The 23,538-nt window shown below is 40.6% G+C and overlaps 1 protein-coding gene across 2 annotated transcripts in view; it reads right to left on the reverse strand.

The window, feature by feature from the left end:
• LOC121889128 (phosphofurin acidic cluster sorting protein 1) overlaps positions 1 to 23,538 on the reverse strand; it is a 66,558-nt gene that overhangs the window by 18,158 nt on the left and 24,862 nt on the right. For both annotated transcript variants that reach the window (XM_042400836.1, XM_042400835.1), the window contains exons 2-6: positions 9,957 to 10,044; positions 8,550 to 8,639; positions 6,776 to 6,901; positions 1,219 to 1,363; positions 1,039 to 1,130 (exon numbers count right to left, since the gene is read on the reverse strand). In XM_042400836.1, the coding sequence (XP_042256770.1) occupies positions 1,039 to 1,130; positions 1,219 to 1,363; positions 6,776 to 6,901; positions 8,550 to 8,639; positions 9,957 to 10,044 (541 nt within the window). The remainder of the gene's footprint in view (positions 1 to 1,038; positions 1,131 to 1,218; positions 1,364 to 6,775; positions 6,902 to 8,549; positions 8,640 to 9,956; positions 10,045 to 23,538) is intronic.

Genomic DNA, 23,538 nt, shown 5'->3' on the forward strand with positions numbered 1-23,538 from the left:
TAAACACATGGAAAATATTCTTTCCTCCAATCACAAATCCCTCCGAAAAGCACAAACAAGCTTTCACAAACTATCCTTTGAATAAAAAGGAAATCCCGCCCTATCACTTGGCTCCAGGTACTTGTTTGTCGCTACTTCCTCAAGTATAACTCTGCATGAGACTTTTAAAAACAGTTTTAAACCTACTACCTCACTAGCAGACATGAGCTTTTTGTTTTCTCCATCCTTCTCCCCCTCCCTCCTGATGCTCAGCTTCCCTCCATCCCTCCTTTCAGTCTTTTTCAATCCGGCCCCCAAAGCCTTGTTGCTCCCTTCTTATCTCTGTATGATGTCTGTTTGCTCCTTTCACTCTCTCCTCCAATCTCTCGCACCGATGGGCGCCAATTCCCCTCACACCCCGGGAGAGACGTCACACCCTCTCTCTCATAAGCCGAGAGAGAAGGTGACACAGTGAGAAAACAAACAAAAAAAAAAAAAAACACAAGCTGATGCTCACAGCAGTCTGTTTGTGTACGTGTCCCCTGTTCAAGTGCTGTAACAGAAGCGAATGAACACGAAAATGGGGCAAAGACCAACAACCTGTTCACTTTGTGCAAAACATACATTTTCTACAGTTGCTTTTTTCTCGGCTCTAAATGTAAATGGAGTAAAGTAGATGTGTTGCACTACTAACTCAGAGTAGACACATACATTGTAACATATTAATGGAAATTATGGATGTTAATACAATGTACATAACCTGATTTTAGAAATTGTCACACTTTATAAGCTTTAAATGTTGATAATTTAAGATATGTGATGCTTTTACAGCTTCAGAACCACACAAAACCTAAAAACAACCTAAAACATAAACATTTATTTATGACATTTCAAAAAGTTACTGTAATATTTAAGCAAAAGACTATTGTTGAGAACTGCAGCACTCTCAACAGATGCTAGCATAGAGCTATAAGCCGTATATTATAGGGCTAATGAGGGCAAATTGATATAAGAGGGCTTGAGTAACAAAGAGATGAATCAACTATTATCCAAACACACCTGTCCATGAATGGGGTCATCGCTGCCCTCCTGTTCTGATGAGTAGCTCTCTTCCTCTTCTTCAGAGTAGTTGTCGATGTCCGGGGAACGATCTGGACACGGATGAGGAAGAGAATTAAATAATGAGGACAGAACGACAGAGAGAGGAGGACAAAGGTGAGATGAAAAACTCGTCCTCACCAGACATCTTGGCTTTGGGTCCCTCGTGGTCGATCGGCTGGCTGGACAGGGAGTAGACTCTGACCTCGGCGACGGGCACGGAGGCGTCCTTCAGCTGGCTGTGGAGCCCCAGGACCTGGGCCCCCTCGCTGGGGTGCTGCATCACCTGGAAGGAGAACATTTAATATCATCAGGTTGTGGTTTTCCAGACATATTTACAAAAAGACACAAGTGACGTCAAGAATGATGTCAAGAATCTCAAGTTTACTGATGTTGGACGTATCTTCATTCAAATGTTTCCTTCAGAAGACATTTTCATTGTTTAGTGATATAACAATGGATATGATGATTAAATATGTGCCTTTATTAAGAAAGTAAACCACATCATCAAACCAAAATGCCTCTTTTAAGACCAGGGAGATGATATTTGAGATGTGTCATGATAGAAAGGAAATCCTAGATAGTATCTAATCTCACATCGCATAAGGATATTATCTCTAAACTGAATATTTATTGAGAAAACAGACATATTCTGAGTCATTGACTGTCTTTTAATGAGAGTGACACTTTTGCTCCCCTGTATGGTTTGAATAAAATCATTACAAGCTCCCAAAAGCAGCTGTTTCATTATGCAAATACACATTTTTTCCCCCCGAAATCGTGGTCCTCTTATACACACACAGCAGGGACAAACACTGGACATCACATGATTTAACCGGCATTAGAGGAAGAGGAGAGAGACCGAAACGAAGGTCCAGCAGACGGAGAGAAACACAGACAGACAGCGGCGAGCGAAGAAACGAGGGCAGACGTGAAGCAGATGTCTAGAAGAGGATGATAATGGGCTGAGGAGAAGAAAAAAATAGTATAGATAAGATAAGATAAACAAAAATAACAGTCGGGGATCAATAAAACCAAAGACTGTCACAGAAAAAGACACATGTGAGACAGCAAACTGCATTTCTCTCTGCCTCTGCAGCAAACAGCAGCATCATGTCTCCTGTGTGTGTGTGTATCTGAGTGACATCCAACCTCTCTCAGCAGTCTGGTCACACTCAGTGAGGTAATGAAGTCTGTGCAGCTTATTACAGAGACAGTCTTAGCCACACTTTAAAAGAGAGAGACATACATCCTGCCTGCTTCAGACGCTTCAAACGCTGCCAGTAGCCTTTCCAAAGCTTCACTGCGGCGGCTAATTTTAACCGTTTTTTTTCCAGTCAGAAGAACAATTATGCAAATTTGACAAGGCAAACATCACGAACACGCAATATGCATGGTTAATGAGTAACACCGGTATAATTTGGCTTCTTTTCTATTGTCTAAACTCACGGATGGATTTACTGCAAGGTTTATCTTCTGAAACTCTGCCATCGCTTTGTAAAAAGCAGTTAAAAAACCGTTGCCTTGACTCACGCGGTGCATTATGTTGAACGGCGTGCACTGGATTTTTTTTTCCCTCCTGAAACATACTTTTATCTCAAGGATAATTGCAGCATTTTAAGCTTGATTATTTTCACTTGCCGTTGTTAATGCGCTCTGGGATGCAATGACGAAGCATGGAAAAAAAAAAAAAAAAAAAGATATGTGAAGCAGAGCAAAAATTCTGGCTAAATGGAAAACTCAAGAGATTAAATGATTTCTCAAAATCATAAAAGCATGAGCGCACAATAAATGACAAAAACCTTTTAGATCCCGTCATTTTTTTATGTAATCTCACTCACTTTTTATTTCTTGTAAAATAATGTATCTTTAGCGGTGATTTCATGGTGCGTAAAAAAATAACAACCGGTAATAACATCGGATATTTTAACAACCGCCCCTCCTCCGCCGATGACGTCATAAATCAGGTCTTTCCTTTTCCCGGAGATGATCTTGAGGAGGTCATTCATGCGTTTATATCACCACCGTTTGATCATCGCTTGCGACAGATACTGAGGATCTGAGGCTACTGCAGCAATATACTGTAGCTAGAAGCCAATCAATGAAGTGCTTTATTCATAATCCATAAAATCATTGCTCAAACTGACCAGTGAAGAAAGGCCAGAACACGGGGGGTGATATAATCTCATCCTTAAATCCTTAAAATGACATCTACTCCTTCTTCCTCATTGAAAAATCCAGAATATATCACCATTTCATGTCTTCTTCTTCACTGTAAAGTCTGTTCTCAGTGTTTGTGCACTGGAGGCTTCAAGTTTCTACATCACACTTGTGTAAGTTGGACCACGATTGGCTCCAGATTAGTCGTGATGTCACAAATCCTCCTCGTAGGTACACGCCTTAAACTCGAGACTGTTGATGAGCGCAGCAGATGAACGTGAAAACAGCCTTCTAGCGTCAAACTCTGCACAATGAAGCTCAAACATCCAAGTGAAGCAACAACAGGCAAAACATATTTTTCAGTTGAAGGGGGGACTTTAAAATTCTGGTTCAACGGTTCATCTCGCTGGGTCAGCGGAAACCGCCGCATCTGTCACATTACAGAAGCACGACTCAATCAAAACAACATTTCTTTGTGACTTTGGATGGAAACGTACAAACCGAGAGCCCGACTGTGTCCATTCTAGCGTGGTATTTTTCGAGGGGGGGGGGGCCTTCGGGCAGGAATACCTGCAGAATTTGTTCTGCACGGACTTTCACGGCGGCTGTGAAGGAAATGAGTTTAAACCTGTCATGCGTATGAGTCTGCATTTGTGTCCTTTGGCCCCCCCTGTGAAGCACTTTGCAGCGAACCTGTCTGTTCGAAGAGATTCATGAATAAAATTTGACTTTATTTTTTACTCGCAGAGACAGCCAGCAGGCATCTATGAAGACATTGCTTTACTTTAGAAGTCTTTCTATCAAGACTGGCGGTTCAGCTAAAGGGTTCACAGGAAATATTTCTTTATTCATACACTCTATAAGCTTCTTCTGCTGTTTTATGTGGTTTAACTTGCTCTTGATAAGAGGCTCGTCAATCTGTTGAGAATGTAAACATCCTGTGCATCAAACCTTCCTCTTGATTAAGTCTGTATTTATGTCCTTTTCTCTCCATAAAGTACACCAGTTTGTTCAAGGTGTTTTATACTGTAGTAATTCTGACTTCACTGACAGACACGGCTTATGGAGGCCACCACTCGTAAGGTAGAAGTCACATGCACACACACACACGAGTCCAGACACACGTCATAAATCACAACCCTTTTATAAAAGGCTTCATATTAAGAGAGACAGAGAACGCAAGGAGCTTTTTTGGGGCCAAAATTTAATTGAATGTTTGATTTATGGCGACGTTTATGGTGGCCGAGGAGAGAACGCCGGGCCAAAAGATCAAAATCTGAGTTTGATTCGATAAAGTGCACTCGCTTGAATTGGGTTTACATGAAGGTGAAGTAAAGGTTAACGCTAAATAAGTTTAAGAGTGATCGCAGAAAAAAACACGGAAGAATAGATCTGCATGAAAGGAAGCGTCATTATACACACATGAGAGAGGATCGCTTCCATTATTCTGATTCATATTAAATTAGGAAAACACGTTTGTGAAACACAGTTAAACTGAGATTGGATTGAAGCAGGAGGCAGTGAGGCTGGATGTTTAGGGAAATGAGGCTTTGACCGGTAGTTTGTTGGGTCAACAGCTCGGATCAGCGGGGACATTTGTCTGGCTGAATAGAACGTGACTCTGCTGACTCGACAACTCACAGCTGACTTGGCCTTAAACGTGCAGCTTAACCACCATCTGCTGCTGCGGAGATGCTTCTGTGCTAAAAATATTACGGATCTGCAGAGGAGCTCAAAGTAACGTGTGAAACTTTCTTTATTCATCTCCTTCCTTTATAATCGACCGTTAATGAGTCCATTCACAAAACATTGTGTTCCTCATATTCTAATATCAAATCTATTTATTTACAGACAAAAGGAGGTGGGGGGGGTTGTGTTTTTTGTGATTTATGAGTGTTATGAGCGTCCAACATACAGTACTGTGTAAAAGTTTTAGGCACTTAAGATGTTTAGATTCTGCAATACCATCAGGGAGGCATCTGATTGGTCCCACATGTATTCTTTGGCATGACCCCAAACATACAGCCAGAGCCATAAAGAACTATTTTCACAGCGACAAGAAGAACAAGGAGTCCTGCAGAAGATGATGGTCTCCACAGAGCCCTGATCTCAACAACATGGAGTCAGTCTGGGATCACATGAAGAGACAGAAACAACTTTAATTCCACAGAAGAAGAGTGGCATCTTCTCTAAGATGCAGGAACAACCGACCTACCTTGAAAAACAGTATGCAGGTGATTTCGTTTAGGTTTCTTCTGTTTACTGAACTTTGTATGAAGTTAATTGGTCAAATATATAAAATAGCAAAAAAATATTTTTGTATGCATTCTCACTATACTTTTAGTGCCTTTTAGTGCACAGTACATGTTAAATAGGACGTATCATACACATTTCTAGATATATATTTATATTCTGGGGCCCTACTGGGATATCTTTATATGATTTACAGTCCAGAGAACTCTTTATTTATCTTAAACTGGCCCTTAATGCAGCCCCTCAGTTCAGCCTCTGTCTGAAACAGGCTGTTTTAGCTCACATCCGCAGGCTATGTAAACAAACGTAGTAGGAAAGATAGTAGCAGGATGGATAGTAGCTGGATTTTGACTTTCAGGGAGCATTTTGACATATGTTCACCTCAAGTTTTGGAGCTTTGACCATGTTTAACATAGACATCCAACATCATGACAGTATAAAAATAACAGAATATTACAAAAAGTCATGATATGTCCCCTTTAAACATGGTCAAAGTTGCAAAAATTGAGAAGAACAATTGGAAAGATGGACATCCATAAACTTGCCTCCACTCCATGTTCAGCATGCCCACGAAGTAGAGGTTGTAAGGGTCTGCTTACCCACCGAACAATCGCACTCCATACTGTTTGAAGCAGGCCGACATCTTATCGACAGTATTAGGAAAATGAACTGGAGCCGAATGAATTCACTATCGTCACATTGGCTGTGCTCCCCCAGATCTTTAAGAAGTTTTAAGAACAGTTAAAGAGTAAAATAGTAGAAGAGCAGGAGATACAGTGATAATTTCTCTCATTTCTATTGCTCAAAGGCATGCTGGGAAATGTAGGAAATAACTGAGCAATAAAAAAGTAGCAACTGAAGTAGAAGGAGAAAATGAGGAGCTTTGAAGGAGAAGAATTCATTTTGAAACACTTTGCATCACTAACTGGAGCTTTGTTCAGGTGCCATCACGTGACCCGAGTGTGGAACTCGTTTTCCCTGTCTCTCTTCAAACAGAGCAGAGAGAAACACACATCAACGACCGCAAGATCCACACTAAGATCATATGACGACACCCGAGCCAGCCTGATTTGCTGATAAATTTGCTGAGATGATGCTGAAAACTCGAAATCTAGAAAGTAGATCAAGAAATGAGCTACCATCAGCAAAAACACTCCCGTAGGCACTGAACATCAAAGACTGATGACACACTGATGAGAGTTTCGGTGAGTGGATTTTTCTTTTTAAAACTTCGATGCTGAACTTAAATGATCTGATGCTTGAGGGTTGAATCAAGGTATGATACCTCCGCCATGTTGATGAGTCCCAGAGCCAGGGTCTTGTAGCCCAGGATGGTGCGGTTCTTGTATCTCTTCCGTCGCTGCAGCATGATCTGAAGCTTGTTGGCGTCCCTCTTCAGGAAGTGTGGGTACTGCAGACACATACATATATATATATAAGCAAACATGCATAGATACACAAAACCAGCTGACAGGAGGGTGATTGACTTGCTAGACGGGCTCAGATGCAAATAGATAATAAAGCAATGATATTTGTTTCCCTGGTCATGATAATTAGGCCGATCTAACTGGCTCGTTGCGTAAGGCATCCGCACCCGCTGACCTGTCTCTGGCGTCCTGAAGTGACAAACCACTCAGTCACATCCGAACTATGACATAACCCCATCATTAAGGATCTCACCAGCAGCACTATAAATGGAACAAAAGCGACTCCTGTAACAATGTTCAAAGCCATGAAATCACTCCGCCGCCGCCGCCGCTCGGTATTTAATAGGCTTCCTCTCTGCAGCGCCGCCGCTGTAGAAAGTTTAATGTTTAATGTATAATGTCGGGCTCACTGCACTCGCTAAGATCCTGGGAGAGAAACTCCCTGACCTTTTAGCAGCATTTAGAAACATGGAAATTGGAAAAAGATGATGTAGAGCAGAAGAAACCCAACTGGGAATTACATTAACCATGCTCTGCCTGAATGCACAGATAGTGAATGTTACATATTCTGTACGAGGGTGCAGTGATGATGTACAAGTGGAGCTCACGACATGTGACATCTATGCATCTGTGCCACAAAGACATTCGTAATGTTGGAAAAAAATAAACCCACCGTCAGAAGGTGAAGCTAAAACTTGCATGACACTGGGAACATACTATGACATATTTTGAGTGCTTTTATTATAACTAATTGGAAAACGTCCTTCCACAGGGTTTTTGTGTCATTACTGTGGCCCAAAATTAATTTTTGGGTAATTTGCATTAACATTTACAAAAATGTAAATCAGCTTTGTCATCTGTAGCACCACAAGGTTGCAGGAGATAAGTAAGCCTACGAATGATCGACTTTATCTCCATCCTCATGCAAACGCTGAGGGCTGTTTTGCACCATATTTGCCTGTTTATTAAGAGGTAAAGTAGCTTTTTTTGGTAGGAATCAAGCCTACAAGGTATTTCATGTAGAGCCTGACTGATGCAGATATGTGTGAGTAAGATATATTGGCTAATGTTAGGGTTTTGTTTTGTTTTTTTACATAGAAGAATTACATAAGAGCACCTTAAATTTGGTCGTTTAAGAATCTTGTGACCAAGATATCTACTGAGTGGGGACACTTAACAGTCTCTTTGGTATTTCTGTGCTGTAATTTTTTGTTTATTGGCCAACACATACGCTGATATTAATATATCCACAACAAACTATCATCAGCTGATATTATTGGCAGCTTAAAAAAGGCAATTATTCTCCTCAGAGAAAAAATCCATATCCAGTTACAGCCGTGCATCACATATGCGTCTTAACAGCTTTACAGTTATCTCGTTTTTACTTTTAGGTTCAAAAGATTTTGAGGGTGGATTTTCCTTTGAAGCTGGAGCAGCTCAGTCTCTTAAAAAATGTAGGACTACTAGGAGTTTTTCAGGGATGGAGGGTGCTGGAAGGTTCATAAAAAAAAATGCTTTAAGCTTATTTTGTTGCGTAATTCCTGCTTTTGTTTAAACAAAAAGACTACGACAACAAAGGTTTTTGTTTGTATTTGCCTGAGAGGCATCTAACCTCTCTGAACCCGTCTTTACCTGCAGGGAGAAAGTGAGCTGCAGGTCGGTCTCTGTCAGCCCCGCCGATGACAGCAGGATCTCGTTGGAGCGCAGGATCCTCTTGGAGCCCTGAGGAGGCGACAGAAGGAGAGGAGACGGAGAGGAAAGACAAAAGAGAGAACGTCGTGAGAGCAGAGAAAAGAAAGAAGACTGTAAGGAGGAGATCACTGTGAGCGTGGCCCCGGCTAACTCCAGCAGAGTTGAAACAGTGAGCTCTCATCAGCCGCATGCAGGGGAGAGGAATGTGGGAGCAAAAGGAGGCAGAGGAAGAGGGAGGCGAAGGAGAGCAAATTGACTTCTACTGTAGGAGGGAGCAGCGAGGGAAGGTTGAGCAGGTGGCAGCAGCAGCATGGAAGAATAATTAAAACAGCTTCAAGTGTATTGTTATGTGCCAGAAACGACAAAGAATTTATTTGTTTATTTAGATAGAAAAAAAAAGACGGAGAGTGACGAGACACGAAGCAGAAACTGGAATCTGAAAGTGTATTGTTGTGAAAGTGGAAGCGACTTAAGGGAGAAAGTGTCAGAAATGTGTTTACTGACCCAAAACAAATAGAGACAAAGCAAAGTACACAATGAAAGTAAATGAAGCACAACAGAATAAACGTGGATGAAGTACAAACTGGTTCTAGTTATGTTTTCAGGTCTGATATTAGACCAAATCCGTCCACCTACTCTTGAAGTTCATACTTTGAAGTTACACCATGCCATCAGCAGGCTGTCCAACTGTAACAATATTTAACTTTAAACAGCAACAAGCATTAAGAAAGAGAACTGGAAGCTTCTCTGTTCCCTCTTGAGTATGAGGAAAAGTTCGTTTTCGTTGTAAACAGAGAGGAGGAAGTGCGTCCAGATCCAATAACCTGACTTGGTAGAACAATGAACACAACCACAAAAACAGACAATGGAAAAAAAAAAAAAAAAAAAAAAAGCTCCTTTTTGTGGTTTATTCAGCAACATTTAAACACCTTCTAGTCTACTAGTTTGGCACAAGTCTTAAAATAAACAATAATGCTGATTAGAGCTAAATAAATAATTGCTTATTGAACGCTGAGTTTGAAAAAACACCGTTGACCGTGTCACAAATAGATTTTTTGTTTTTGAGAAAGGTTTAATTAGAAGTTACAAACATGAAAAACCTTTTTCCCCTGTAGACATTTTTTTTGTTGTCTTTAAATGCAAGATTTTAATATTTGAACACTGTTGCTATGGCGATAATGATGATTATCACTAAAATTAGGGTACTGTTAGGTTTTAGATGTGTATATTTAATGTTGAAGTAGAACAGAAGTATGTTTTTTGTGAATTAAACTGAACCAGCAGTTAGTGTTCAATTACCATCCTGAACGTTTTATCTTCCGTCATCTTTACAGAGACGTCTCGTACCTGCAGTTTGACGGCGATGACCACGGAGGTGAGGTCTTTATCCAGCTCCTTCAGCATGATCAGCTTCTTCAGAGTCAGGTTGAACAGCCTGTGGTAAACACACAGAGCGAGACCGAGATTAGAAGACACATATCCGGAGGCATCGTGGTGCACCGTCCGACAGCGTGAGTGAGCTACTAATAACATGATCAACAAGTCATCAAAGGTCCATTCATTCCCCCTACAGAGCCGAGCTGCCAGGTTCAGAGTGGACGGCTAACAAGCTTGCCAGCCAAGAGAAATCGACTGTGGCTGAGTTTCTTTACGCTCAGATTTTTGTGCTGCTTATCTCCCTACTTATGCAATTCCCTCTGATGAACATTAGTTCTGCCTGGAAAGTGCAAAATGGATGAAAAGCTCTCAAAGGGTAGTGAAAGCCTCACAGTGAAATAGCTACTGCTTTCCATTCAAAGACTAGAGAAACAAACACTTCTGATACAGTGTTTGGACTGATGATAAGTCATTGAATTTGCTTTTTCTGTTTATTTTTGACTGATGCTACCAAAATAGACCTTTACATTTTCTACTTTATATCATCACAATACAACACTACATCAGCTCAGCTTCAGGACAGTGTAACTGAAGGGTTAAAGGTTTGAGAAGCCGTCCTGTAGATGAAAGCTTTCCGGTTTGAAATTTATTGAAATTCGTGATATTAAACAGCAGTTGGCTCCTTTTCCTGCAGTGTCTTATAGCAGAGGTGGACCAAGTGTCTGAGAAATACAGACTACCTCCGTTAACATTATAAAAAATACATTTTTATAAAATATAAAGTAGTCATCTACTCACTAAACTGATCATGAGATCAAACCTTCCAAAAAAGAAAACCTTGGCAAACCGATCAATGTATTTACGTGGTAAAATTCTTAAGAATAAAAGACAAAGCAGAGTGGTGAGAAAAAAAACACAAAAACAAGAAATTAGAGATGCCTGCTCCAGCTTTTTCTTTAAACTAGCAACACAAACTACCTGCCGAGTACCGATCCAGTACCTGCCATATACTGGTAAATAAGGCAATGTTGTGTACCAGCGATTGCTGTGGCACTAAACACTGAGTCATGAGGCTGCCGTAATTGAATCTATGTAAGTGAGGGTGGGAACACTCAATTTTAAAAGGGACCTTGACGGGAAAAAAAAGGGATTTAATGTGGAACGGTCATATCTGGGCGACACCCAATACGCTTAATAAGGTCAGTATCGGCACCAGTCTCCATCCAGTGGATTGGACCAGTATATCTCTACAACATTTATTTAAAGTCAATACTTTTTTATTGAAGTAGAAGTGCATCCTGGTAGATCAGATGCATGAACTGGACCAAATGTATGCATGATAGTATAGGCGCAAAACCAGCTTGTGACGTTGGTAATGTGTCTTCACCCTTCCTGCTCCCATCTTTACTTTCTGTCTCTCAAGAAAACCGTCAAACGAAGCAAAAAAAAATAAGAGGCATTTATTGCAGTTCTGTGTTTCCTCTGAGGACAGGCTGTTAAAAAAAGACGCCCGTGATGGGCTTGGAAATGGTTTGCTATTTTTGTAAGTGTCCTTTTTCCCGACAGAAGCCAACATTTACGTCAGCGCACAAAAACACACACACACACACACACACAATGATTGTATGTCTTCCATCTGAGAAACGTCCAAGAAACATACAACGTCTGTGTAAGTAAAACTTTCATCTCCGCCTTCCTTTGAACACACAAAAACAGCACGAAATGCACATACACACGCTCTCACTACAAACACAAGGTACATACGTTAGAAAGATACGCTTCAATTGTTCAGAAACACAGAGAGAGAGAGACATACAAGACCAGAAACACTTAAGATAGTGAAATGGAATCAGAGGAAGGACACACACACGCCACACCCAAACAGCAGCTGTGCAGCCAGGGGTCAGTCTGTTCAATAATTCATCTCCAGGGCTTTAGAGACAAAAAGTAAAACCACTAAAATAGACCTGGCGGGGTTGGATGGGTGGAATCAAGCAGAGAAAACAAAGGAACAATACAGACATATGAGGTAGAATATTATGACAAAGAATGATACGCAGAAAAATGCAAAAAGACAGACGGGCTGACAAAGGATGAGAAAAGAGAGGGAGAGAAACAAGGAGTATGGATAGAGGAAAATGACAAATAAAAAGGAGATGCGGAGGCGGCGATGAATACAGAGAGGAGGAAACGAGCGAGCATCCAGACAAAGAAGAAAGAGGAGAGAGGGAGGGAGCAGGAGAGAGAGAGACATGAAAATTGAGGGAGACATCGACAGAGAGAATGGAGATCTGGGGATGACAGAGGCTGACACGGTGTGATGAAAGAGAGGAACTTTCTGACATCGCAAATATAAAAAGAAAAAGAAAAAAAAAAAAAGTCGCTTGTTCCAGGGCAGTCTCAGTTTTAATGAGGAGAGGAGAGGAGAGGAGAGGAGAGGAAAATCTGGGGTTTCTTTTTCCATTATGGCAATTTTTGAGGACACAATAGTAAATTTTTAAGGTACAATTCAGACATGACTCGGAAATGGCATGAAGTTCCAGATGCAGCATAGATTTAGTTCTGAAACAATCCCTTAATTAATTGATTAGTCAAAAGTTAATTGCACAAATTTTGATTAATCATTCAGGTTCATTTATCAAGCAAAAATGCCAACTAGGGCTGCAACTAACAATTATCTATATTATCAATTAATACTAAAAAAATAGAGGAAAAATGGCCCACGGTGATTGTCAGTTTTGACAGTCTAAGATATTCAATTTACTGTCATAGACAACAAAGAAACTGCAGATGATCACATTTGAACCTTAAACATTTTTGTTGTTTTTGCTTGAAAAACAACTGAAAAGATTACTCCATTATCAAAATAGTTGCTGATTACTCTGATTTCAATCTACTAATTGAATCTTGAATGTGAGGATGTGATTGTCTTTTCTGTTTTATATCATTGTAAACTGAATATATTTTGGGTTTTTTTGGACCGTCACTTTGGGCTCCAGAAAACTGTGAGTGAGATTTTTCACTATTTTTTATTCATCATAGACTAAATAATGAATGAAGCAAAAGTTGCACGCAAGCTCAGGCTGAAAAATGTACATTCAATGCACCCTTTGCAATATCACTGTGTACCTGCACCAATAACTTTCTGCCTTTTTGGCTCTGAATACACACTCTCATTGTACTGAGTGTGATGCATCCATGCGGGGGTTGATGAGCTCAGAGCTTAAATGCCAATACACATAATAATCTATTCCATGTGAGTTTCCTGACTGAAAGACATTGATAAGAAACTAATCAACACATTAATTAATAATGAAACTATAATCCCTAAAGCCCTACGAAGATTAATTCGCAAGACAGGAGTTACGGGGGTTATAAATGATGACATCTACAGAGAAGACACACACTCCGATGTAACCTTTAATGACAGCTATAAGATTAAAGGAAGACAGAGTGGTCAGAAACATTGCAGCGTTGATCCAGACACCTCTCTCCACCCTCAACTCCCTCTCATCTCACCCGGGCCTTCCTCCAAATCCATCCCACTTATGGCCTTTCATCTTACTTTCAGCGGCTCGCATCCCAACATCCCACTGAAACGGTCCGGCTGTCAAGTGGCTCGACTGTTGATGCAACCGCCGAAAAAACTCGGCGACAAACACAGACGGGCCTTTCTCGTCAATCCCGAGGCTTTCTGCGTGAGATCAAAGTGGCCAGGAGAGGCTAAACCTATGAATAAAAGTAAATCAATTTTTTCTCTCCCTCTGATAGAAAGGGCAGCTAAGTGCAGCTTCTGCTTACATCTGCTGGATCTGAGTGGAATGAATCAAGGTGGAGAGGAGGCAGAGGAGGCCCGGTGCCAGGGGTCGATTTGGGATGGGGTTGAAGCACCTGAGGTAAGCCATTAGGGAGGCAGGGGGGGAGGAAATGGGTGGAGGAGAAGAGGAAGGGAGAGTCAGACTATAAAACAGATAGGCATACAGGCAAAGAAAGAGATGAATGAAGTGCTAGTAGAGTCAGAGATAAAGTGGGAGTTGTAGCTTTTTTACTAACGCATTTCAAAATCGTCCTTTTTTTTGAAAGAAAGGAAAATGATACAATCAAACAAGACATAAGAAGACATCACATGCAAATAAGACAACTTTGGAGTTTTCTGGAGTCACATTTCTCCTCTTTTAGTGGCAGCTGACCACCACCCAGCACAACCAGCCCCTGCGTCAAGCTAGCATGTCAAGCTAGCACGTCAAGCTAGCACATCAAGCTAGCACGTCAAACTGTCCACTGAACACTCCATAAAACCCTTTTTATTTAACAAAATGCCAAAGTTTTAACATTTTATGTGTTAAAATAAAATAGTCTAAGAATAAATGAACACAATTACGAATGTGAGAAGACATTTGAAGCCAACTTTCAGTACATTGACAGTTTTTTTTAATATAGACAAACTTTGGTCGATACCAAAAAACTATTAAGGTTTGATACCCAGTCCTATTGACACATTTATAACACCACAAAATAACACACACAAATAAAGTATTAGTAAGTATTTTTAAGCATATTTAATTAATTCTTTGTGGAAACTCTGTCAGAAAGGTGTTGTTTCACCATGTGGTCATTTTTAAAGGGTATTGTTTCTAATGTTGTATTGGACTGCACCGCTTATCATATTGACAGTCATGAATCTAGCTCCCGTTGTCTGGAAGAAAACTTAAAAGTGCATTTGGAGATATGAAGCTAAATCCTAGCCACACTAGACTAGACTACACTTAAAATGTGTCTATTTGGATTATAGGGGTCCTTACAATTGTAAACTGTCTTTCAATGAAGAATCTAAAGGTCTGATAGTTTGTACGTTGTACAATTTTGGCAGTTGGCACACATCAGATGTACATCATTAGGCTGTACCTGCTCCGTAGCATTTCCCTTCCAGAGTGTGATCAATCACAAAGCTGAAGAGACAGTAAATGTTTATGACACCACTGGGGCCTTCATCATCGGACATCATAGCTGTGGATTACAGCTTTCAGAGGCTCCTAAAACTCCTCGACCATTGAATGAATCAAGACTGAAATAAGACGTAACGCTGACTCTGCTCGCTGTTCACTCCCCCACATATATTCAGAGTCGAGACTTCAGCGAAGTTAAACCGCGGTAATTAGGTATACTGTGGCACCAAACTACTCTCTTAATCAACTGCTCACTGGATCATTACTCATGATGTAACGGATGAACAAATTCAAAATTTCCCTTGAGATAAACTTACAGTAAAAAGCCAAGCAGTACTTCATTGTTCTTCAGTAAATGGATGCAAGTACCAGTGGGATTTCAGCAATCGCTACTTCAGTACTTGGCTGAAACACAAACCTGCCATTAAAGCGGACATCAAGCAGTCAGTGAAGTTAACATAATTTACTAAAAGGATTTCCACTCCAATGAATAATTATATAACAAACATGACAAATATAAAAAATATTAAACAAAAGAAAAAACGCATTATATCTTTCGTGGCAAGGGCACCACCAGTACTATAACCCTGTGACATCATGGGGTTGGTTGGACTGGCTCAGTTCCACAGATACAACAGTAGAGACAGTTGAAAGATGGAGACTGGGAAACCACAGGACAGAAAAAGACCAAAAAGGAGGCCACTATTTCATTGTTCCTGGATGTACAAATGAGTTTTATTGGGTTAAAGCCAAGGACAAAACAGTCCATTTTCATAAACTGCCACTGAAATGGAAAACAGTAACTTAATGCTGTGCTGGCTACTGGCACTGAAGAGAGACAGCCTTGACTTCAGGGTTTTAAATGAACATTTTTTTGGAGCAAGATTACATTCTTTGAGTCGGGCAAACAAGTGGTTCGCCAGACCGACGGACTAAAGGCTGAAGTTGCTCCGTCTGTTTTCAATTTCACTGCCTACAACGTGTGCTCTACTGACCGCCCACCATACACTGACAACAGAAGTTCAGAGTCATTGAATACATCCGTCACAGCGTTCATGAACAACCGACAGTGCCAAAACATGTGTTTCAAGTCCCCATTAAAAACATGTCATCAAAAGCCAGTTTTATTCTTTAACAGCATCAGATTAAAGATCAACCAACGTCTTTAAAAAGGAAAGCAGTTAAAAACAAGAACATTATCACCTACTCACAGAAAAACCTTTCATGAGTAATAAGTAGAAACCACAGAGAGGTAGGGTGGAAGTAATAGATGACTACGCTCTTTAGCTGTTGTTTTTATTCGTTTTCTGCATTCTCTCACAGGAAAATTTACCAGGGGCACCTCGGCAGTGACCCCTGCACTCTTTACTTAACTACTATAACTCCCTCCTGGATGAGACAATCAGCCAAATGCTTAAAAAACACAGCGCAAGCCATGTCTGCTACACAATCACAGCACTTGTCACCACAGCTGACGAGGGAAATCACATGGTAAAGGTCAAAACAGTCCGCCTGCCACAAATGCTTCCTCTCTGGGTCAGTTCTCACTCCATTGCCCCTTCTCCTCGACAGCCTGTCACTACACCTCGACAGTCTCTGCGCATTATTATCAATCTGAACAAAAGGACAGACAAGAGCAGAGGAGGATTTATAGAGAAATACATCAGTGTATGATGGCAAGGAGCAGAGCAGCGTCTGTTAGATACGACGCCAACGCATTCGATTGTGCTGAAGAAAGAATGGGAAAATGGCAGCACCGCTTCGTCTTTCTTGCACAAATAATTACAAACCTGCTTCCTCGTTGCAACGGCTGGGATATAATTATAGGCTGCAATGCATAATGGTGAAAACAACAAACCAATTTGTCTTGTAGGAGGTCTAGCTGAGCCAGGATTTTGATTAATTCCCAATAGGACTTAATTCTCTTTGGACCCAAATCTGATATTCGGGTTCTTTTTTTCACAAAAAAAGACTGCTCCTCGATTCATCTACTGAACGTCAACAAGTCTGAAAGGCTGACAGCCATAATTTCAGCAGGTCTATTGGAATCAGATGTAGTGAAAAAGCAGCATATAATAAGAGAGAAGACCTTTCATACGGTATGCTACTATGCCGCATGTTCTTTTAGCTTGTTCTTTTCTTTCGTCTGTTTCTTCTTCTTCTTCCCCTCACAGTAAAATCGTTTGGTTTAACTGCATTTTATTTGAGGTGTTCTATAAATAAAGTTTAGTAGGGAGCTGAGCTTTGAGTTTAAACACAAGATACGGTTATAGTTAGATGTAGGTGGTAAACTATGCATCATTAAGACCTGGGGCATGTGCCATTCATATGCTGTTCCCACACATTTATAAAAACATAACGAGTGGCAAAAATTTTGCACACCTCCAGCATACTTCAGACCACGCAAACTCTCACCTAGGGCGACATGACGAGGCGGGGAAGAAAAAAATAAGGTGTGAAATGGAACCTAAAAATAGTTTTTATTTCCATTGGAGGCATTATTTTCGTCTTTATCCTTTATGCGAAGGACTTTGTAAAGTCTGTTTTGATTGAGAGTGCTGGTTGTCACTGATTACCATTCTGATGTTTGAGATATCACTGTTGACGACGGTTTTAAAGGGACGTGTGAGGAATTGTGTAATGTGTGATGACAACTGCACCAGAACCCAATCAATGCAACAGAATTGGTGAAATTGCACTTCTTCTTTTGCTCTTTTGCTTGAAAAGGGAGTCTCTCCATCTATTGGTGAGGATGAAGACAGAAACGTGTGTAGGTGCAGCTTTTTTTTTTTCTCATTTCTGTCTTTGTGCGTTTTAGTTTTAGTCATGAATCCACACACGGTTTCATGTGTCTAACCCCTGGAGTACAAACTTACAGCTTTATGTAAAGTAGCTGTTTCAACAGGCAGGGAACTCTAGCTGGGTGGGACACTCACTTTAAGAGCTCATGTTGAGTAAGGTGTAAAGTAGTAATTACTCAAAAGCTTACTAAACTGGCTTTGAAGAGCTTTTCTGAATGTCTAAACTTCCTGACAGCCCCACCCGTCTGGCGCCAACAGAGAATTTAACAAACTGTAAAGGCTATTAGCGGATGCCGTTTGAGCGAGGCTTGCTCTTTTTCACATCTCAAAGTCGATACCTGTGCATCCTTGTCGAGTAATGCGCTTCCCCAACGACACATAGTCTCGAGAATGTGAGGTCAAAGGACCAGCTTTCGAGTTACAGTGTACTTGACATCACATGATCAATACAACAAACAGATGCTCTTTGTCTCTGCTGTTTCCAATGTACTATAGACAATGCCTGGACCAAGCCGCAACAACCACAAGTAAAGCCCGATGTGGAAGTTGCAGTTTTTTTAACGGCTGCCAGCTCCAAAATATGAAAAAAAACCCTCCTACTATGAAAACCCCCAGCTTCTCTTGTGAAATGTCAACACATTTTTCCTTACAACACAGTAGTTTCACTTCTACTAATGTGTGTTTTGGCAATTTTTCAGACTTCCAATGAAGAGGAGTGTACAGCACTTGGCTGGGCCCGTTTGCTTGATTGACAGGCATCTCATCCCATCCCCTCGGCTAAATTTGGGATTTTTTTTTTTTAAATCAGTTCCATGGCAACAAACCAGGCTTCAGAAAGTCCCTTTACAAACCTATGTGTGATGATGGAAATGTGATGCATTATCCTTAAGTGTCCTATTACTTATCGACATCTTTTCACCCCCAGATATTGCCGCAAAACTGACTGGTTGATTGGCAGAAAATGTGCAACAATTTGGATAATCAATTCATCGTTTATATCTTTTATTAAAGGTACTATATGTAAGAATTGTGAAGCAATTTGCATGTATTAATCGCTTTCTATTGCCAATAACTGAACAGGTTGTAACATAACTTAATAAAAATGAGACTTTCTCGGTATGACAGTTTGTGGTCTGATTTCTATGTGAAGGACTCAGGCCAGTTTTTCTGTGAAAATCCAGAGGATGTGATGTTTATGTGAGTGGTTTGCCTCTCTCCAACGCCAACAGGGTTTAACATTAGCTAAAGTTAGCTTAGAAATTGCGTCCGCTAACATCAACAAACGACTGGCACCCACCACAACACAGAGTCAGGTAAGCTAACATTACTGCAAAACATGTGAGATATATTGTGATATTGTGGCTTTAGCTAGTTAATGTTAGCTCTGCTGCTAGCTTGCGCTGACAGAGTGTGAGCACACATGGCAGCAACAGGATGCAGTTCACTAAATGGCCACCAGAAGGAATTTCTAATTCTTATGTATTGCACCTTTAAGCACAAATGCCAAATATTCACTGGTTTAGGCTTTGGGAACTGTAACATTCAATAAAATGTAAACAATTAATAGGTTAATCTAGTGTTGCTCGGACAATTACTGTATTCTTGGGGTGGACAGCTCATTTTTGTCTTGTGGTGTTCATAAGTAGATGAAATTTGCTAAGTGGAGATATTCAAATTAAAAGTGCTCAGAATAATGTCACGCAAAAACACTTAACATTAGATGGTCATAATTTTAAGTGTTTTCTTGGTTTCGTATCCTTTTTATTGAAAATGATTGGGTTTTTGACTGTTAGCCGATCAAAACAAGTAACCAGAAAATGCCACTTAGGTCTCTGGGAACATTTAGGGGCGTTTTTCACTTTTTAAAACAATATTTTTACCAATTACTGGATTGGTTGTCAAGTTCACATGTGGGAACTTCACATTGTGATCTTGTCCTCGCTGTTGTGAAACCATGCTAAAGTTGTTGGATATTACGTAATGAAAGGCAAGAATGGACAAGACCTCATGTTGAGAAAGACCTCTGTGTGCAGAGTGTGTGTTGGTGTGTGGGAAAGAGATTGTGTGTGTGTGTGTCCTCGGTGGGTTTACTGAGTACATCAATTTGTCATAGAAAGTCTCCACGGCTCTATAGGACAAGCGGGAGAAGACCTCACAGTGTATGTGCGCAAGGTCTGACTCACCACTGCTAAATAAATGTTTAATGCTCCTTTAGCCGATATCGCCTCGTGTTTTCCCAGCAGTCATTGCTATGTGTATGTTTATTTGTTTAGAGAAGAAGAAGGCATGGGTGGATGAAAGGAGGGAGAGCTGATGGAGGTAGAGAACGGCTCGATAATGTCTGTGGGAAGACTGACCTCTGACATTCTGGAAAGGCCAGTCTCTGAGGAAACAAAGACAGCACGTCCGTCAAAAGATGCTGAATGTAGTAACACACACACACACACAGGAAAAAATGGTGCTTTACTTTGACAAAAACTTGGGGGCAAGGCCATTTTATTATATGTCCAAAATGTGAAAGAAAAAGTTTCAGTCAGGACCATCATCAGCACAACTTGCACTGTGTTTTTGATAGCTCATAGAAAATAGAGAAAAGTGTCAAATCTGCATTTTTTAGAAGTTAAACCATCATTTTTGCTGTATGACTTACTTCAGGGATTACGCAAATCAAAATGTTTTAAAATCAACTGTTTAAAAAGGCGCCTTGTGGCATTTTTGACCACTGTTAGCACCATAAAGAAACGTGTGGCAGGAAGGAAATAGACTGAAAGCTAGTAATCGTGGACGTAAACAATGCAAGCTTCAGTCTTTTTCAGACTGGCTTCGCAAATGTTGCATGAGGACGGAAATGCGTTAGACCTCAGAGATGCACACAGTCTATTTTGGTGATGAGACGTTTCCACATTTGATTTCCTGCGGAGCGACTACCTGATTAATTCATTACTTGTTTCATCGCTAGATTCATCTGAAGAAAGTCTCAAATGGAGTCTGGCTCACCGACAATACCACAACCGCCATGATTTCCCCTTGATGGCAATGAATATGGATGAAGAATTTAAGCATTAAAATGTCAAAATGTGCTGTAAAGTGACTGAAGGGGATTAAGTGTGAGGCTAGGTCTGAATATGTAAGCGTGTGTGTGTGTGTGTGTGTATGTGTGTGTGTGTGTAGGTGGGTGTGAATGTCTGTGGCTTTAAGAGGAAGGTGACTATGGTTCCCTTGACAACAGATCGTCATGGGAGGTGTGACCTTGCCGTGTCATACAAGCAAAACAACATGATAAGTACACAGTATAGGGGGAAAACAGTCTTTCCATCGACCTTCACAACATCTGTACTCAGCTTTTGACCCCCTTCAATCTTCACTGTCATCTTGTTCTCACTCTTTCCTCCTCTTCCTCTCTTTCTCCTTGCTCTTCTCCCACCTGTCTTCTTATATTCACTCTTTGCTCCTCCTCTCTAGTCGTCTTGGTACACGTCCTTGTCTTCTCCCTCTTCTCCTTTGCTTTTTAATTATTCCCCTGATCCTGCTTCTCCTCTTCTGGACAACATCGCCTTAAGTAGTCTCCTTCCTCACTTAAGGACAACGCTCTCCTCCCTTGCTTACGTAATGGTAACTCAACCCTTCTCCTTCCCTGTAGCGCCCGGTCCGTCCGCCCCGTCTCTCCTCCTCTTAAGTAACGTGAGGCCTCTCTCCCCATCTCCTCGCCTAGCTAATTGTGATCAATGGCAGTGCGGGGTTTGGTTGCTGACAGAAAGAATGAGAGTCTTACCCTCCGTCTTTATTAGCTTCCCCTGCTCCTCTTCTCCGAACTCATTATCATTCCATTACATGGATTAGTCTGTTCCTGACACACAGCCGGGGCAAAACGCTCCTCGTTTCGGACGCACAGAAACACAGGCCAGTTTTTGAAACATCGAAAAAAAAATGTAAATGAAGAGCATCTAAAATCAAGGTGAAGTGAGTCATCCCTAATGAAAGAAAATACATGAATCAGCTAAATCTTCTAAGTACTGATCACTGAAATCTTAAGGAAAGATTGAAGCTTTGTTAGTATTTTTATTCAAGACGTTTGTAGCAGGTGGAAGGACTGGGCAATATGGCTGAAATCAATATCAATATATATCACAAATGTATGCAAAATTACATCAAACGGAGGTTAAAAGCAACTACCTACATCAGTCAAAACTAATCAAACATGCAACCATATTGTCGTGATGCTTTTCTACTATAAGACAGTATAGGATGACACTGAATTATTGTCCGGCTCCAGCAGGAGGATGATATTTCAGAAAGTTTAATTATATAATTTACTTTTATTGTTCAATGAGACTAAAGCAGCGATTAGCCTGATGACACCGACACCAAATCTATTGCTCCTGTAGCCTGTCTGAATTATCCAGGTCAAATTGAATTCAGGTCTATTTTTTCCAACGCTCTCCACAAACACATAAAGGCACCATCAAGGACGATGTTCAAAAAAAAAAAAAAAAAAAAAAGGACTTTCTAGATCAGACTTTGTCGGCTACACCTGCTGAACACAAGATGAGTGTTAGCTGCGTGGCACTACTCTCTCTCTCTTCATAAAGAAAATGGGTCAGTAGGTGCACAGCGGAGCTACGGCTCACGCGGTGTTGGCAATCTAACCTTCATCATTGTTCAGAGGACAATGATGCAGAGGGAAGAGAAAGCAACATTTAACAGTTCGACTATATAATTATACCACATCTACCTACAAAGACATGATTTCTTTCCTCAAGTTTGCTCATTTACAGTTTGTTTTTCTTAACAATTACTATATAACCAGTTCTAAATTTAGGGTTTTCTGACTGGAGTATGAGCTGATTGGTTTGTAGAGCTTTTCATTGGTTGTTGTGGCCATTTGGCGTGCTCCAGTAGCCTACTGGTTAGGCCATGTAGCTGCAACGTCCACGATTGGAGTCCTACTGCAGACCTTTGTTCCATGTCAGTTGCATGAAGTTTGACAATTTCCTCTAAAACTCCCAGAGTTATATGTATAAATGTAGATTGGTAAAAGATTGATGTTGGTGATTCAATACATTAGTTTTATTGTCCAGCCATAAACTACTGTCCATCATTATTTATGTAAAGAACATTTCCATCACGTTTTCACTCTATTGCATCTAGTGCTGGGTGATATGACCAAAATCTCATAATCATTTGTCTCTAAAATGTCAGAAAACAGTGAAAAATGCCCAAAGAGATGACTTCAGATGTCTTGTTTCAAAAATCATATTCAGTTCACTATCATGTACAAGTTCCAAATCCTCATATTTAGGAAGCTGAAACCAGCTGATACTTGGCATTTTTCCTAAAAAATAATGACTAAAACCATTATTCAATTATAAAAATAGTCAATAGTCTTTTAATTTCCTGTCACTGACTAATCGATCGATTGACTAATCATTGCTGCTCTAATTGCAAATATGAAAACCCACAGGCAAACACAGACACAGAAAGTTTTCACAGCATTCAAACCCTTGAAACCAGCCAATCCAATACTGATGACCGTAAACTTTAGACTTTGATCCTTATAAGTCCGTGTGTGTGTGTGTGTGTGTGTGTGTGTGTGTGTGTGTGTGTGTGTGTGTGTAATTTAGAGTGAAGAGGTGAAAAGGCTTAAAGCCTCACATGGTGGATTTTTGATCCAGAGGGCCTCAATAAGCTTACTGGTGGTCTCCACACACACACACACACACACATTCACACATATACATACGGAGAGGGACAAAACACAAATATGCTCAGGCAAATTACCTTGTGCATGAAATCTAGAGCAAACAT

Source organism: Thunnus maccoyii, chromosome 22 (genome assembly GCF_910596095.1).
Source record: "Thunnus maccoyii chromosome 22, fThuMac1.1, whole genome shotgun sequence".
Taxonomy (NCBI): domain Eukaryota; kingdom Metazoa; phylum Chordata; class Actinopteri; order Scombriformes; family Scombridae; genus Thunnus; species Thunnus maccoyii.